Below are 16,274 nucleotides of genomic sequence, written 5' to 3' on the forward strand. Positions count from 1 at the left end.
GGAGTTGACTGTATTAATTGCATACTGTTGCATGGCAATTTTTTTTTTTTTAATACATTCAATTTCTCTCTCTTGAACTATGTATTGCAGCTCAAACAAGAAATACATCTGAACTGGACTCCATGAGGAATGACGACAGTATTGTTTTATGGTCAGCTCACCTCCGAGTTCACAGAAATTGCCTCGTCACATGTACCACTGCTTCAAATACAATCAAACTACCTGATGCAAAGCACTTCTGTGTAGGAACAGCCATGTGTTCCAGATTCACATATACAACAACCGCTGCTAAAAAGCTATGACCGCTCTTCAAGTCCCAAATGCCTGGGTGAACAAAAATGTTTTCACTATACCAGGTAAGGGAATTCCATGGCCAGGGTGACACTATGGAGAAAGTGCTGCTGTGGTTGACAGTCCCCACTGACAGCAGAGCCACCAGCAGGGCCTCCCCTGCCAAGCTTAAGGTCAGGTAAGTCGGCACAGGGATGGCAATTGTTTTAAGTACCCAGGCCCCCAAGCCATTGATTGATTCATTAATTTAATGAAGTTATAAACTGCTTCACAGTCTGAGACCATCAACGTGTGTGCAACAGAATAAAAATATGGTAAATAAAAATAATACAAATTCTAAAAACAATTAAAACCATTTGTACAGATGCACAATTAATATTGCGCAAATGACAAAGTCACATTTAAGCCTTCTTAAATATAATTCTGGCTGCTAGGTCATTCCAGAGGGCTGGAGCTGCAATACTAAAAGCCATTTTCTAACTGAGATGCAACATTTACATTTTAATAATTTGGGAAGAATTTTGTAATCAACCGCAGACAGAAATTGAAATCTACTAACTAAGGCATTATAGGCTGACATCATAAATCACCTTGCTGTCTACAAATTTTTCTTATCATCAGTGCAAATTGTTGCTTTGGTGCATTTACATCTTAGGGAAATTACAGCCAATGTCACCACATCACATGAATTAGCTAGATCTTTTCTTTTTTGTAACCACATCATCTGAGGCAAAGGGCTGAATCAGCACAGAAGCAGCTTTTAACAGCCATATTGTAATACATAAAAAAAACCCCGAAAGAAGATTAGAAACAAGGTAAGTGCATTACTATATTGGAAAAGAGGCTGCAATCCTATACCCACTTACCTGAGAGAAAGCCTCACTGAACTCAATGGGACTTATAAGTATGGGATTGCACTGTTAATTAAAGAGCTACTGCCATCACATCATTAAGGTATAAAACTCCTGGAACCCTTACAGAACACTCCACCGGGTATTGATTACATCTGGATACATGACGTCAACCTAGAAAGCCTAAAGATTTGATCCAGTATGGCAAGTTTTATGCTTCTAACAGAAGCCAAGATAGAGAGGCGATGATTTATTCTGATTTCAGGAAAGGACTTGGGGACTTCCTTTGCCATATTATTTAACAGTGTTTTACATACATGCCAGAGAAGAGTGGCCAACACTTCTAATTTGTTGATGCAGTGCATATTCTCGCATTTGTCTTGTTGGTTGATGCTATAGCCTGGGGCGCTACATCCAAAACTCACAAAATTAGTCCATAATACTGGGGGGTCTGGTGCAAGGGTATAAAATCTGCACCAGTGCCAAGACTTGGAATTATACCTCAATGATGTTTGCTTGTGCCCTGGAATGAAAGTGCCACTGTATAAAAGGGCCCAAGTCATATAATCCCTGAGGGCCATTTCAACAATGCTAGGGGAGGTGGCACCATCAAAGGTCTCCACTCTTTCTACAGTTGCGAGAAGACTCTTGCATAACAACCTATTTTAGGCAGAGTATCACAGAATACTCTTTGTCTACCCAATGGCTAATATGTACTAGTAGATCGGCCTAGTCTCCAACTTCTTCTCTGTGAAATTTTAAAGTCTCTGTAGAATTGTAGAGTTGGAAGGGACCACGAAGGGCTGTCTAGTACAACCCCCCCACAATGCAGGAATATTTTGCTCAACGTGGGGCTCGAACCCAGAGAGTCTCATGCTTTACTGACTGAGCTATCCCAGGTGCTGGTTAAGTAGACTTTTTTTGCAGGATTACAGAACTTGTTTGGGGCAATTACTAGGGGGAGGGTGGAGGGACCCAAATTCTTTACCTTTCGTGCTGGCTCACTTAGCTGCTATGGAGGCCATGGCAGGGATAATGTTAGGCCCACTCTGATCTATAAGTAAGGGTCAGTTTACATTTTACATGGCAGATGGATTTCTCTAAATGTGCAGTGGACCTGCACCAGGGAGATATGGCCTACCAGGGAACGCAGTAAACTGTCGTACTCCAGGTCATGCTATTATCCACCCATTTGCTAGAGCACTGCCTGATCTGACTGACTGTGGGTTCCAAATGTTTCAGGCACAGGTCTTCTGCGCATCTGATATCTGACCCTTTTAACTGGAGACGCCAACGACCGAGCCTAGAAACTTCTGCACTCAAAGCATGTGTTCAGCCAGAAAGCTACACTCCCTTCCCACCAGGGCCCCTGTTGCATGCTCTCTAGAATTTAGGGGACACGCCTGCCCAGATCTGTACACACTGTGGGAGGCACCAGTGCTGATGAACCCCCAATAAAGTGTGAAAAATAAGGCCTAAGGTGCCATTGCAGAGGAACTGAGCTACTCTCTACTCCAAACCTTGCAAGTTAGCAGTGACCTCATTTTTACCTTTGGCGGAATGTCTTCCTCCTGTCGTAACCAAGAACTTCGGTCAAACTTTTCAACACGAGGGGGGAGAGGAGGGTTTTCGGAGGTGGGGTCCGAGTTCTGCCTTGGCATCTCAGTGCGGTGAGAGGTCACCGTCAGAGCCGCCTGAAACCCAGCCATTCCCTTTGTGGGCTGTTCATGCAGTGACTGAGAGGCAGGCAAGGAAGGTCCTTGGGATTTCACACTGACCAGATGTGGAATCTATGCACCAAGTCAAAACAAAACCATCAGTAGGAAAAAATAAATAAATGTAATTTTGTGTTTTTTAAAAAATGAATAGTTGCAAAGCAATTTTTCTTTTAAAAAAAAAACTTTGTTCCACATTTATTTTGGTTTGCTTTTTTTTTTTTTAGAATTCCATTCAAAAATGTAATAAGAAGATTCAAAGTTTACAATATTAAGCAGAACGAGGTCAGGAAATGCCAAATATGAGATTCCTCATGTAGCCTTAATTCCACCCCTCTCTACATATAATCGTTATGATATAATTGTTAACTATATGATCATGTGTTATTTGTGAAATGGTTTAAGAAAATACATGAGTTGTGTGGTTTGTTTTTTTAAAAAAAAGGTTTTTGCAGGCATATCCAAAAACATAATGGAGACCTGATTTCCCCCAGGCTGTTATGTATTGGTGCAGCAGTGCAGTGATTGGTTTGGTGTGACATTTTAGCTTCATGTTTCAAAGAAAAATGCAAAGAAGAAGTGGCTGTTTTCAGGAGTTTCAGGCTCTGATGAGCTGCCAAAAATTGTTAGCTTTTATCGCATTGCCACTACTATGTGGTATATATCTATAAAGAATTGTTATAAACCATGTATAGAGACTTATTTGCAAGGCTGGTGTTCCTCTTTTTTTAGTTGCACTGAGTTGCCAAAAGAAAGGAAGAAAAACAGGGAAGAGAAGGAGGAGGACAGAAGGAAGGAAGGAAGGAAGGAAGGAAGGAAGGAGCAAGCTACGAATGTGTATTTTTATGCTGTGGTAGTGAATTGGCTTCCAAAGCATAAGTAAAGTAGACTCTATGTTAAACCAAGTACAATCTGCTTCTCTGGAAGATTGAGGGCTCTGCATTTAGAAATACTTTAGGATGGATCCAGATTTAGTGATGCATACAGCAGACCAGTAGGTCAAACACCTTTTCACCCCAGGGAATACTTGAAAATTGTTGAGAGCCTTGAAGGACCACTTAATGATTTTTGTGCCTGCTGTTAGTAGTTGTAATGTATAGTGCTAATGCTGTATGATTTTGAATTACATTTCTACCACCATGCAATGGATCAACTGAACGAAGCTTGTGTATCACTTGCAGCCTACGAACACAGTAAATTCTACTCATTTCAGTGGTCTCTTCTGAATATGATGGCGTCTACCCACTTTACTAATCCAACCCATGTTATATGCCTCCTCTAAGATGTGCATAAATATACTACATTTACAGAGGCATAGGGGTTTATTTAGGGCAAGAGGTCTGGAGTACTGGGGTGGGGGTCCCTCAACATTTCCCCATCAGTTTTAAAAAAGGAACTTGACTCCTGCAAAATTATTGTTAAGATCGATGGTTTTAAATGACATGCATGAATTAAAAGAAAGCTGGGGGTGGGGGAGAGAAGCAATTATGGTAAAATTTTGCTCGCTACCAGGTACTTTTTGTTTCAGCACAGTTGGAGGAAAAGGTCCCAAATGAGACAGATAGGTTGCCATACTGGAGCAGACCAATGTTTCATATACCATCTTTCACTTTTCTCTCATGGAAGATGCCACCTGATACAGTAACTCCAAAATGAGGAAAAATGTTTTATCATGTGTATCGTACTTTTCTTTGGAGAACTGAGAGAAATTTACATGGTAGGTTTGACAGGCAGGTGCCCATCCAGATGGACACCTGCTTTGACAATGTAACAGTGCAATGTTTGTTGTCAACGGAACAAAGGAGGAAGGGGGATGATCTGGAATGGAACTGGTGATCAGGTTATGAATGGAACCATGAGAATGCAAATATTCTTGCAAATATTCTACTTCTTTACTCCCAAGTTCAGATATTCGGCTACTGTTAATTTAGCATACTCTGAAAGCTGAGTTGCTACATTTGACAGGGACTCGTTGCAGATCTTGTCCCTCTGATGAGTGTTTCCTAAGACGCACATCTCATTCATTGGGAAAGGTACATTAGAAGCAACTTAGGTATGCACCTAAATATATATAACATGCAAACACATCCTTGATTGATAGTTCTATGAGGTTTGGAGAAAGCAACATAAACAATACATGGCTTGCTTACCCTACAACTGCTCAGCAGTGGCTGTTTGTTTTTCATCAGGCAGTTTGCAGATAGGCAGTAGAGTCTCTATTAATAAAATCATCTTATCCAAATACATCATGCACCTCCCCATGGACCACATATACAGAACTACTGCCCCACATCAGTGTAAGACTATTAAAATAGTGCAAGACAATTGAAATAGCCTTTCTGACGTGCGTTTATTCGTTACTTGACCAATGGTCCCATCCAAGGCAAGATCTGGAGCGGGTTTGACACTCACATTCTCCTCATCCTACCCTATATTTCCTTAAGGTGGTAATAAATGTACTGCTTGTTTGAATGTATGTGTGATCACCCTAACCTTGGAAGATAGAGTCTGCTCCTCCCCCATCCCAACCCAAATGGTTAACGCAATGGCCTGGTTCGTAAATCAAAGGAAGCCAAATTACAGCTCACTGGGATCACACAAGCATGCTGGTTTGTTCTTGGCTTCAGAACATGGTTAAGGAGGAGAGCACTTGAGCATGATCCCACATTTGCATGACATACCAAGCCTACCACTGGTTTAGCTGCCATGCTGCACTGGGCTAAAAGGACCAGGTAGGAGGGAAGCAGCTGTGATCTGCTCCCTGGGAGGCAGCACTTTTGCATATTCAGGCTAAGTCATGGTTAAGCATTAAGCACAAACGAGGCCAATGTGTGTTGGCCCTCAAAATAATTTGGGCATTCTAAACTATATGCATGCATGCTAGTATTGCATCTCACCATGGGAAAGGAAGTATTTTCCAAAGTGGGGCTGAAAAAGGATGTGTTGACTGGAACATGCCTCTGCATTTACAAGATTAGTTCAGCCTGCCCTAATAAACTGAACTAAGGCAGTGATACTGTCATCACAGCGTTGCCACAGGCAGCATATTGAATATGATTGCATGAAACACATATTTGGCAGATGAAACACATTTAGGCAGGACATTACCTTGAATGAGGACCATGTGTCATATTTTATTTGCATATGACCAGAAAAAGAAAATGAGACTCCACTGAGTCACTGTACCTGTGGATCCACTGGTCTGAGCATGGGTGGCGTCCGAGCAGGCTGCACCCCACTAATACTAAAGGACTCTGATCGAGGAGGCAGGTTTGGATCTGATATCCTGTTGGCCACCTTGTGAGGCATTGCTGGAGAACTCTGCCGGTTGAGCCTGGAACGTTCCTCCACCTAAAGCAAGCGGGGAAAGGAGCTGTGATCTCAAGTTACCTGAATGCACGGCCTATAATATACCTGGAGCCTGTACAGCCATTTCCTTAGCTCAAATTTCCAACCAGCCATTCCAAAACATCAGCAATATCCCAACAATTAATGTTTGAACACAGATTCTTTGCTACTGCGGAGGACTTTCATATCAGTAAAAAGAACCCACTACAACGTGCTTTGTCAGCTAATACATTTCACTTAGCGGGCAGACAGTGAAGTGGTATTTGCAGATGTCTAGATCTACCTGCTGCATTCAAAAAACCCACTGAATTGAGAAAAGGGTAGTTTTTAAATGAGCAGCACTGGGTGGGAATCAGCAGGGAGAGCTAAGCAAAATTCAAAAACAAAAACTCAAGCCATTGAATGAAATAGAAATCAGCTGAAGGAGAGAAAAAGGAAGACATGTGAAATGAAAGAATGGTAATGTACAAGAACAGATTAGGCGAGAGGTTCTAAAATCCAGAAGATGAAATGGCTGGATGAGGGAAAGATGCCAATGGAAGGCAGGCCTAGAGACAGGGCCTCCTAGGGGGTGGGCCTGATGGACCAGGTAGGCTCCATCAGTCGGTCAGGTGGGGGAGTACAGAGCCTGGGCATGCAACAGATCTCCCGTGCTGTTGCCCCCCGTGACTAATGTTCAGTGTCATACTCATTCTTGCACATTTCATCTCACTCATGGTAAAAGAAGTCAACTGAGTATAAAACAAAAGACAGGCATCGCGATTGATCAGAGCGGAATTATTCCTTTAACACAGACAACCGACACCTTGTATACCGTTACAATTTAAAATATGCTTCTTTATGACAAACAACATTGTACTCTTAACTCTGTACTGTGACACAAGGCAGTAAAAAGAAACCAATCTCCCACTAAAAAGCTGAAAGAATAGACATCTAACAACTATGAGGAAAATGTGTAAAGATTGTGGGTGTGTGGATGCGATGGGAAGGGAAGGTGTGTGAAGAATACTGTGTACTTTATTTAACAATTTGTAAACATGGATTTTGGTGTATAAGTAATGAATGGCTTGCAGCTCATTACTTGGACACCACAATCAAGGCTTACAAATGATCAACAAACCAAAATTTTGCCTAATGAAATGTGAGGTTACTACTTCAAGTTTATCAAGCAATGGTATCATATCTCACATATGCAATCAAGCAAAGTATGTTTAATAGAAATAGCATAATTGCTCTTACTTCCAAGCTATTTTCCCGGGCATCAGTTGTCCTAGTAAACAACTGTTTTCATTTTTCTTTATGGAAAGTATTTTTAGATGTTTGAAAACTGGCACCCTATTCATTTCACCTCAATCTTATTTTTGCTTACCACAAAAACGTATCTCATGTACATTTGTGCTTTTCCAAATATGAAAGTCCCTTTTTTCCATTTCACAATGAACACAAAGAAAGGTAATAGCTATAGCATGTAGGTTCCCCAGAGCCTACAATGAATGGAATCAGTTTTCATCAAATTACTCCAAAATGAATGCAGTTTTGATCCAAATTGACTTTTGGGATATATATATACATATATATGGAATGTTGTGATACCAATTTATATTCTACTCATGTATTCTTAAAAAAAATGGCTGTACAGGCTTCATACAGATTCCAACTCGCCTCCAGAAAGCAGCCCATCAAACCCTGCCCAAGCAGACTGCTGACATTTCTACAGCTCCAGGAGATTATAAATCAGAGGCAAGAAAATGCATTTTTATGCCATATTACAATAGCAGTGATCACGGATTGCGGTCATTTGCAAAATCTGAACCGTAGTGTTCAAGAAATCTCCTAGTGTGGCTCCGGCCATAGCAAAATGAGCAAGCCCCACAGAAACAGGAGCAGGTTGTTGAAAAGGAGGCCATGCAAAGGCGGAGAATACCAGGCTCCTCCCAGGGAATGAGCTCTTTGGTTTTGGCGATTCCAAAGACTGTACAGAGAGGGTACAGCATAGGCAGCATAATGAAACCAACAGACAACTTACAGGTCACTGCTATGACCTCTGCTTTTGGTTTCGGAAAGGCAAGGGCAGCGGTAAGAGTGCATAGCCAGAAGGTAACATTGGCAAATGAAAGCTTAGAGCCAAAATTTCCAAACTGCGTGCCAGGGTGTACTAGAAAACTGCTGGTGGGCCAAGAGAAACAGAATTAAAAGACTCAAGCTTTTATGAGCCTGAAGCATCTGCCTGCAAAAGGAGGCTGCCTAATGAATCTCTGTATGAATTGCTGCTCTGGTCTTGCCTCCTACCATCCAGCTCCAGCTGATCAGACAATTGCTTCAATATAGGTATCTGGGAACTTCTGGTGAAAGGTTCCAATAACTGCTCACGCAGGCCAAATAATGTCTGGTAGGGTAGGAGCACCGGAAGCTGCCTTATACCAAGTCAAACCATTGGTCCATCTGGCTCAGTATTGTATACAGTGATAGGCTGAGGCTCTTCAGGATTTCAGGGGTGAGTCTTTGCCTACCTGGAAATACCAGGGATTGAATCTGGAACCTTCTGCCTGCAAAATGAGCTCTGGGCCTTTCCCCACATGTAAAGATGCAGCAGAATAATTTGACCTCAGAGGAGGCATGTCCTGAACAGAGACTCACACAGAAGCACAAGGGGGTAGGCTCTCCAGAGGACAGGGAGTTCTTACATCGTAAAAGTAAGACTTCAGTTTTATGTCAGAAAATAAGTGGGATTCTGTTTGGGAAATGCTGGCTTAGAGGCGATAGAACCCACTGACCACAACCTGCATTCCGAGAGCAGCCTTACCTCTTCTGATACCACAAATGACAAAAGAAATGCTTTAAGTGAGATTTCAAAAAGTGACACAATATGGCAGCAAGAGAAGGCAATGTGCTTGTCTGCAAAATCCAGTGATGAAGCTTGATTAAAAGATATTATGTTGACATAGAAACATCAAGAAAGCGAATCATTTCAGACAAAATCTAATTCCAGATCTGAGTCAAATGCAAACAATCACATCAAGTGTTTAATTTCAAGAAGGCTCGTATCTTTATATGCAAATTTACACCATCACCAAGCGGATGCTTACCAAGTTTCTTCAGTTTTCTTATTACAGTTGTGCTACAAAGAGATTCTCAAAATAGCAAAAACAAACACTAGATATACTTTAGGTGGAATGACTGTTAGTGGCTATATTTAAACAACCAGACCACATTCAAGAGAGAATAGTTTCTGAGCAGAGTCCTGTTGATTCTTTGGCTGTCCCCAAGATACTGAGATGACTTCTCAAAAAAAAAAGGGGGGGACACCTGAGCGGGGAAGATTCTCTTACAAAAAATCCTCTTACACAACACAAAACCTGGAGCAGCAGTTGAAAGAAGGGACTGATAAGCTAATCAGAAAGGGATTGGTTGCTTGTTTCAGAGTGTCCCAAATCAGAGTTGTGATGAAAAAAAGTCTGAAGGTAATTTGCCAAGGAATAAAAAGATCTCCCACTGTCTCCTCTGAAAGGACCTCTCCCCTCCACAGAAGGCTAAGCCACTACCATGACGTGTGCACCCCCTTCCCCAAATGCAGCCTGCAGTCTTCAATACTGGCTGCCTCTCATTGACCCAGCAGGGAGAATTAAATTATCCAATTATAAAAAGCACTTTCACACATTTTACGTACAAACTACCATGCCAATATATTACATCAGGGCATAATTTTAGTGGTTTTACAAAGCAATAAATGCCCCGGGTAAATATTTTATTTGGCCCTCTGTTCTTTACGATGCTTCTTGCTTGCCATCCTCCGAATGACCGTGAAGTAGTCGATAGAGTTGGCCAAATATTTGGGAACTTCCGGTTTGTCCTCTGCTCCCAGAGTAAATGTAGAGTGCATTCTGGGACAGGCTCCAATAACTCCACATGGGGGCCAAATCGTCTTTGGCAGCAAACGGCCACAGGACAACAGGATTAAAATAACCTTTGCTTTGGATGTCATCACTGAACGCTCACGACTACTTTGTTGTGAAATGAGCTTGATCTGGAGGAGAGGTCTACATAACTGAATCAGTTGCGGCTTTCAAGAAGATCAGCTTAATGTTAAGAAGCTAGGTATGGAGTAGTTCTTCCCCCCAAAAGGTTTAACAAGGGCATCTGGGGGTAGGAATTGTCACCTACAGCATTTGGCAATCCAAAAAAGATACAGTACTGCATTGTAAATCAGCTATGATGGGTTATCTAGGGTTAGTCTGTCAGCATCTTAAGGCTACTGAGCAGCAGCACATGGAAATGAGGCAAGTTGGGAGAAAGAATAAGAAACTATATGTTTTCAGAAGAAAGATGCATCTGCATAAATATTGGGATGACATCTAGCGGGTGACAGCATTATTTTAATAGGTCTCCAAGGAATTTCAGGAAACATGCCTACATTCAAGTCTAGACCAAAGATGACCAGACTAAAACCTGTCTCCTGAAGGAATGTGCAGGATGTTCAGCGGACTAAGGAGGCAATGCAAATAATCCAAAAAGTGGAGTATGAAATGCCCTTGTATTAGCCTTCAACTATTTTAACCGATAGTATTTCCACAACCTGGCAAGTGAACAGACACCTGAGTCTTCTACTTAGCAGATCTGTTTCACAAGAAAGTTATTGATGTGTCTTCAAGTCTAAAGTTCAGATTCCATCTATGGAATGCTTCCCCGATAGTTTTATATGGTCCTGAATACATGCACTTAGAAGTAACTGAAATCAATGGGAGTTATTTCCATGTAAATGGATTTAAGATCAGGTGGTATTAAGAGTAAACAGGGAAAGGTAAAAAGGTAAAGGACCCCTGGACTATTAAGTCCAGTAAAAGGTGACTATGGGGTGTGACGCTCATCTTGCTTCAGGCCGAGGGAGCCGGCGTTTGTCCTCATACAGCTTTCCGGGTCATGTGGCCAGTATGACTAAACCGCTTCTGGTGCAACGGAATAATGTGACAGAAGCCAAAGTGCACGGAAACGCCGTTTGCCGTATTAAAAGATTACCCCTGCCCCAGCAGCTTATATGCTTTTCAAAGTTTTCCACGTTTATAAAAATAACTCTTAGGCAAACAGCTGAACAAACCACACTTTGCAGTAAGATGAGTTTAGCCTTTATTTATGCTCTAATCAGTCTCAGGTGCAGTGATAATACAGGAAGAGGCTCCTCAAGTCCACCACTCTCACGAACTGGTGGAAACCATTTCACAATCACAATAAAAAGTTCAAAAGTGTAAAAGGCAATCACACTTTAAAAGTAATTTTAAAACATATTTGATTCTTCTTCTCAATCAGCATTTCATCACAATTTGAGCATGCAAGTAATATTAAGCAATCCTCACTCCTTAACCATTGTTTCCTGCAACATTATGTTCCCTGCATCACATGCCATCACTCCAAAAGGGGCGTTTTGGATGCTGGACCTTCTTCTGTGACACCTGACATCGCAGCCTGCCACAAACACCCAGATCATGAGGTAGCGATTAGCTTTGGATAGTGAGAGAGATGCACTGTGCCTCTCTCATTTTTCGAGACTTCAGCCATCTGCTATTTTGGCTGGGAAGATGGAGCTTTTCCCCCCTGGAGGAAGGAGTAGCAGGTAGTGTAGCTGAGAGAGGGAAACTGCCTCCTTGCAAGTGATCCTCTCAAATGCTTGAAAAGTCCCTCAAAGGTTTTTCAGCATTCGAAAGGAATGGTCACTGATTTTCAAGTGAGCACCCATCACTATTTTCAACTATTATAATTATACTTTTTTTTTTTTTTTTAGACATTGTACTTAAACCAAGTGAGCAAAAGTAAGCAAGGAATCCTTTGGATCCTGATCTAGGCCAGGATCAAAAGAACTCTACAAGAAGTTCTGAATAGCCAGAAGTGGTTTTGTGCATTGCTGGATACATTGCATAGCAAACTACTTTTGAAACTCAAAACTCTTTTTAAAAAATATTGTGCATGTAACACTAAGCCATGGTTTACTTGATTGTTCACCTTAAGTGCAGTTTACAAACCAGAACAAACCAAACTCATAAGCCATGGTTTGTTGGCAGTTTTAAAACCTTGGTTTACATTAACTACAGCTGAGCATTAGAGAGAGAGAGAGAGAGAGAAGGGCTGTGTGTGTGTGTGTGTGTGTGTGTGTGTGTGTGTTTCTCTACTGTTCCAAGAAAAGGGGGGGGGGGCAATTACTAGGTTAAAAAAGCAAATAGGAAAATATATGTGGATTTATATGTGGAAAACTGGATTGAAACAATCACCTAAAATCATAGCATATAATCATATGGTAGTTATACTGAGGTATAATATCATACAGAAAATTTAAAATATATAATAATTATTATTAATTGAATTTATATACCGCCCTATACCCGGAGGTCTCAGGGCAGTTCACAAAAAAGATATGAGCATACAGACAGTAAGGGTGGTGGCAGGATGCCAAAGGTGAACTTATTTTTGGAAATAAGTTCTTGAGATTATTAGAAATACACCACTTACTCTATTACAGTTATAGAAAAGAAGAGGTTAGTATTCCCCATGATAAAGATGGAAGATCTCCTAGTGGCTTGTAATACATGCATATGATTAAGGCACTGCCGCGTAATTTGTGGCCTTTAATCAGTTTGGGAAGAAGCCATAGCATAGGTCAAATGTTTCAAAGGTAGAAACATCCAGGTTCAGTTCCTGGCATCTTGAAGCGAATCAGCAAGCAGGTAATAGGGAAGATCTGTACCAGAGATCCTGGGGGGCTGCTGCCAGCTAGAAAAGATAATACTGGGATAAATGGACATACTGTCTGATCAGGCAACTTCTGGTATGCCTTATTTCTACTAGACTCATTTATGGCCTGGATACCTAAAAGAACTATAAGGTCCCAAATAGAAGCTATATTCTATGTATTTCCAACAGCTAAATTCTGAGTGGCAAGGAAACGAGCCTATCAAGAACACGTTTCAGTCAATTAAACTGGCCTCCGTGTTTTTTGTCAGTATATGTATTAAAAATATTTTTAAAAAGAATCAGCTACAGATATTCAAAGGGAGCGGTTTTTTACACAAACAAAATGCTTTTAATTGATTTACCTAACCCATTAATTGACTTGACTTTGCAGCTGTCGGTTTTGCAAAATAATTTCAAAGACATGTGAGGCTCAGGGAGTCACCAGAAGCAAAGCAACACCCAGTTCCCTGGCTCGATACAATTTCCTTCCACCACGGCACCAGCCCCTGAGCAAGCCCCAGCTTATAGAATGGCAAGAGCTTATTGGCAATGGCGAGAGAAATCACTCCCCGGCTCATTTTAGTGACGCTGCCTAGCATATCTCAAGTCCGGTGTGCTCGAAGACAGAGATATGTAGTTATGAACATGCACACCCAGAGTCTGCTTCGCATGAGATACCTGAGAAGGAAGTTTGGAAGACCAACAGGAGGAATTAGAAAATGAACCCAGAGGCATCTGCAAAGTGATGCCAGAAGAAGAATTACCCTGGCAAGATTTAGAAGACTGAATCAGATCCGAGTTGGAAGAAAATGAAAGGGAATTTAAAGATGCTGAGCGAGAGCTAGAAGACAAAGATGTCAAGTTGGGTACATTCAGATGAGAGGTTTGTGGACAAAGATCCAGAGCAAGAAGCTCTTCCATGCTTCGCCCTATTCTTTTCTTCTGCATCTGCACATGATGGACCCCAGTGGGAAGCTGGCGATGTTCTAAGAGGCTCTCCAAAGATGCATGATGCTTCTTCTCATCAGCTTGTATCTTCATCCTTCTCAAGAGGCATGCTGGACTAGAAGCACTCAGATCTAGGTTATCACGTGTTGCCGAGATATTGCATAATGACGGAACACTCCTCGAAGAGGTAATGACACTTGGGTGTAGATGAGAATGAAGCTGCTTCCTCTCCTTGTCCACATTGTGTTCTTGGAAATTCATTTTGATTTTACAGGGAGGCAGTGGTGGCTTACCTCCTTCTGGAAGGTGGGGAGAAGACACACACTTGGCCTCCAATCTCATTTGCCTCTCAGGACTGCACCCATGCGACCGAGACCCTTTGGGGGATTTCATGCCATTTTTCCCCAACTGCTCATGAAAACCAAGACTGGTTTTGGGGTTTATAAAGATGGGTCTACTCTTTAGCTCTTCTTGTGGACTTGGCATGGAGATCTTAATAACAGGCACCCAGAGTGTTTGCTTAGCAGAGTCTGGAAAGTCCTTTCTGTGAGGGTCTAATGCTCGTTGGTTTTGTCTACCACGAGGTTTAACAATATTTAAAAAGGGCTTGGAGTTGGATTGTGGAGCAACAGCTTTGTCAGTAACATAAGTCACCAGTTGTTGGGGCACGAAACTGTGGTTCTGCTTAGCTGGAATAACTGGTGGGTTATTAAAAGCTCGCTGATGTACCTGGGAAAGCAGGATTACAGAAATCAAACTATTAAAACACATGTTTTTGGTTAATCGCACGAGTATATAATTATTGGCAAATGTCCTTCACCATGATTAGCTTCTAACAAAAGAAGTACCAGGGCTCCTGCCTGCTTGGAAAGTTCAGCTCCAATCCAGGGTTGCATGGAAGCTAGTTGCTCTAACTCACAGGTGAGAGAAGGTCACTCAGAACATGCCCAGCATTCTTCAGCAAGGCTGATTTTGCAGAGAATGCATAATAACTACCTGAATGGAACACATCAAGGGACCGTCTTGTTCAGCATCCCATTTCTAACAGTGGGCAGTCAAATGCTTTTGGGAACTTCCCAAGGAGAGCATGAAGGCACCAGCCCTCTTCCATTGGCCCCCTCCACCTAGCAACCAGCATTCAGTGGGACCTTCCCTCTGAACGTGGAAGTGCCATTTAGCTATTATGGACCTGTCTTCCATAAATTGCTCTAATCCCATTTTAAAAGCTAGCTATGCCAATGGTCATCACACTGTCTCATGCAGCAGTGAACCTGCCAAGTTAGTTAAGTATTTTCTTTTGTCTGCCCAATCAATTCCATTGCATGATGCTGAACTCCAGAGTTAAGAGAGAGTGAAAACAGTCTCTCTATCCAATCCCTCTAAGCATTCGTAATTGTATAAAGCTCCATCACACCCTGCTTAGTCACCTTTCCCCCCTAAACTAAAAAGCCCCCAAAGTAGCTAACATAGTGCCCTCTGGATTTTGTTGGACTCCAACTCTCATTAGCCCCAGGCAGCAAGGCCAGTAGTCAGGGATGCTAGAACATGTAATCCATGTTGGCTACTGCTGAGATATTCTCACCCCCCATAAGCAAATTGCTCCAATATTTCAGTCATTGTGGTTGCCCTTTTTATACCTTTTACAGTTATCTGTCTGACTATTGTCAGCTGCTATGAGGGCCATGTGGGTGCAAAAATGCTGCAAGCATTTCACAAGTAATTTCATTAAAAATCATTTAAATTCAACAGTATGCTCTGCTTCCTGCTCAGGATTTTCAGGAACCCTCCTCCTTCTCCTCCCTTCCTCTAGGTATGAAATTGACTAGTATAGAAGCTGTTGTCACTTTGTCTAGTCAATTTCAGTGCTCCTTGACTGACAGAGGAGAAAGAGAAACAACCCCCCCCCATTAGAAATGACAAAAAAGGCATTTGGATTTTGACTCTCTTTCCCTCAACACTCCTCCATTACATCTGTGGGGCAATCAAAATACAGCTGCTAGATCGGGGCTAGTTCCACGAGGAAGTTGCTCCCATTGCACACAAAACTATGCAATGCAGGTGATTCCATCCGTGAACAAAGCTCCCCACTCCTTGTCCCATTTAGCACATTCCCACAGCCACAAGGGCAAGAAATCTGCTTTTCAGATAAGAAGAAGTGAAAATGATAGTGGCGATTTTCAGGAATCTAAATTCTACATCATAAAACAGAATTGTGTATAGGTCACTCCTGCAAATGGAGAGTCTGCAACAGACAAGAAGCTTTTGAAGTGATAGCAATTACCATTGTTCTAGTGATACCCGAAATCCCCTTTTGAATGGGCAATACCTTCTTTCAGGGCAACCGTGTTGTGTGGGGGATGCTAGTTTCTTATTCAGCAGCTGGCACAGTTACAGCAGAGATAAG

At 41.9% G+C, this 16,274-nt stretch overlaps 1 protein-coding gene across 8 annotated transcripts in view; it reads right to left on the reverse strand.

Moving 5' to 3' along the window:
* The window catches only part of TNIK (TRAF2 and NCK interacting kinase), a 291,721-nt gene that overhangs the window by 44,467 nt on the left and 230,980 nt on the right, over positions 1-16,274 (reverse strand). For 7 of the 8 annotated variants that reach the window (XR_013839361.1, XM_079977596.1, XM_079977594.1 and 4 more), the window contains 2 exons: positions 6,044-6,208; positions 2,693-2,932 (listed from right to left, as the gene is read on the reverse strand). Coding sequence is in view for 7 of the 8 variants with exons in the window: in XM_079977596.1 (XP_079833722.1) it covers positions 2,693-2,932; positions 6,044-6,208 (405 nt within the window). In the remaining variant the exon portion in view is untranslated. The remainder of the gene's footprint in view (positions 1-2,692; positions 2,933-6,043; positions 6,209-16,274) is intronic. The other variant, XM_079977600.1, reaches the window with a different exon arrangement.

The sequence above is a fragment of the Podarcis cretensis genome (assembly GCF_951804945.1).
Source record: "Podarcis cretensis genome assembly, chromosome: 5".
Classification (NCBI taxonomy): Eukaryota; Metazoa; Chordata; class Lepidosauria; order Squamata; family Lacertidae; genus Podarcis; species Podarcis cretensis.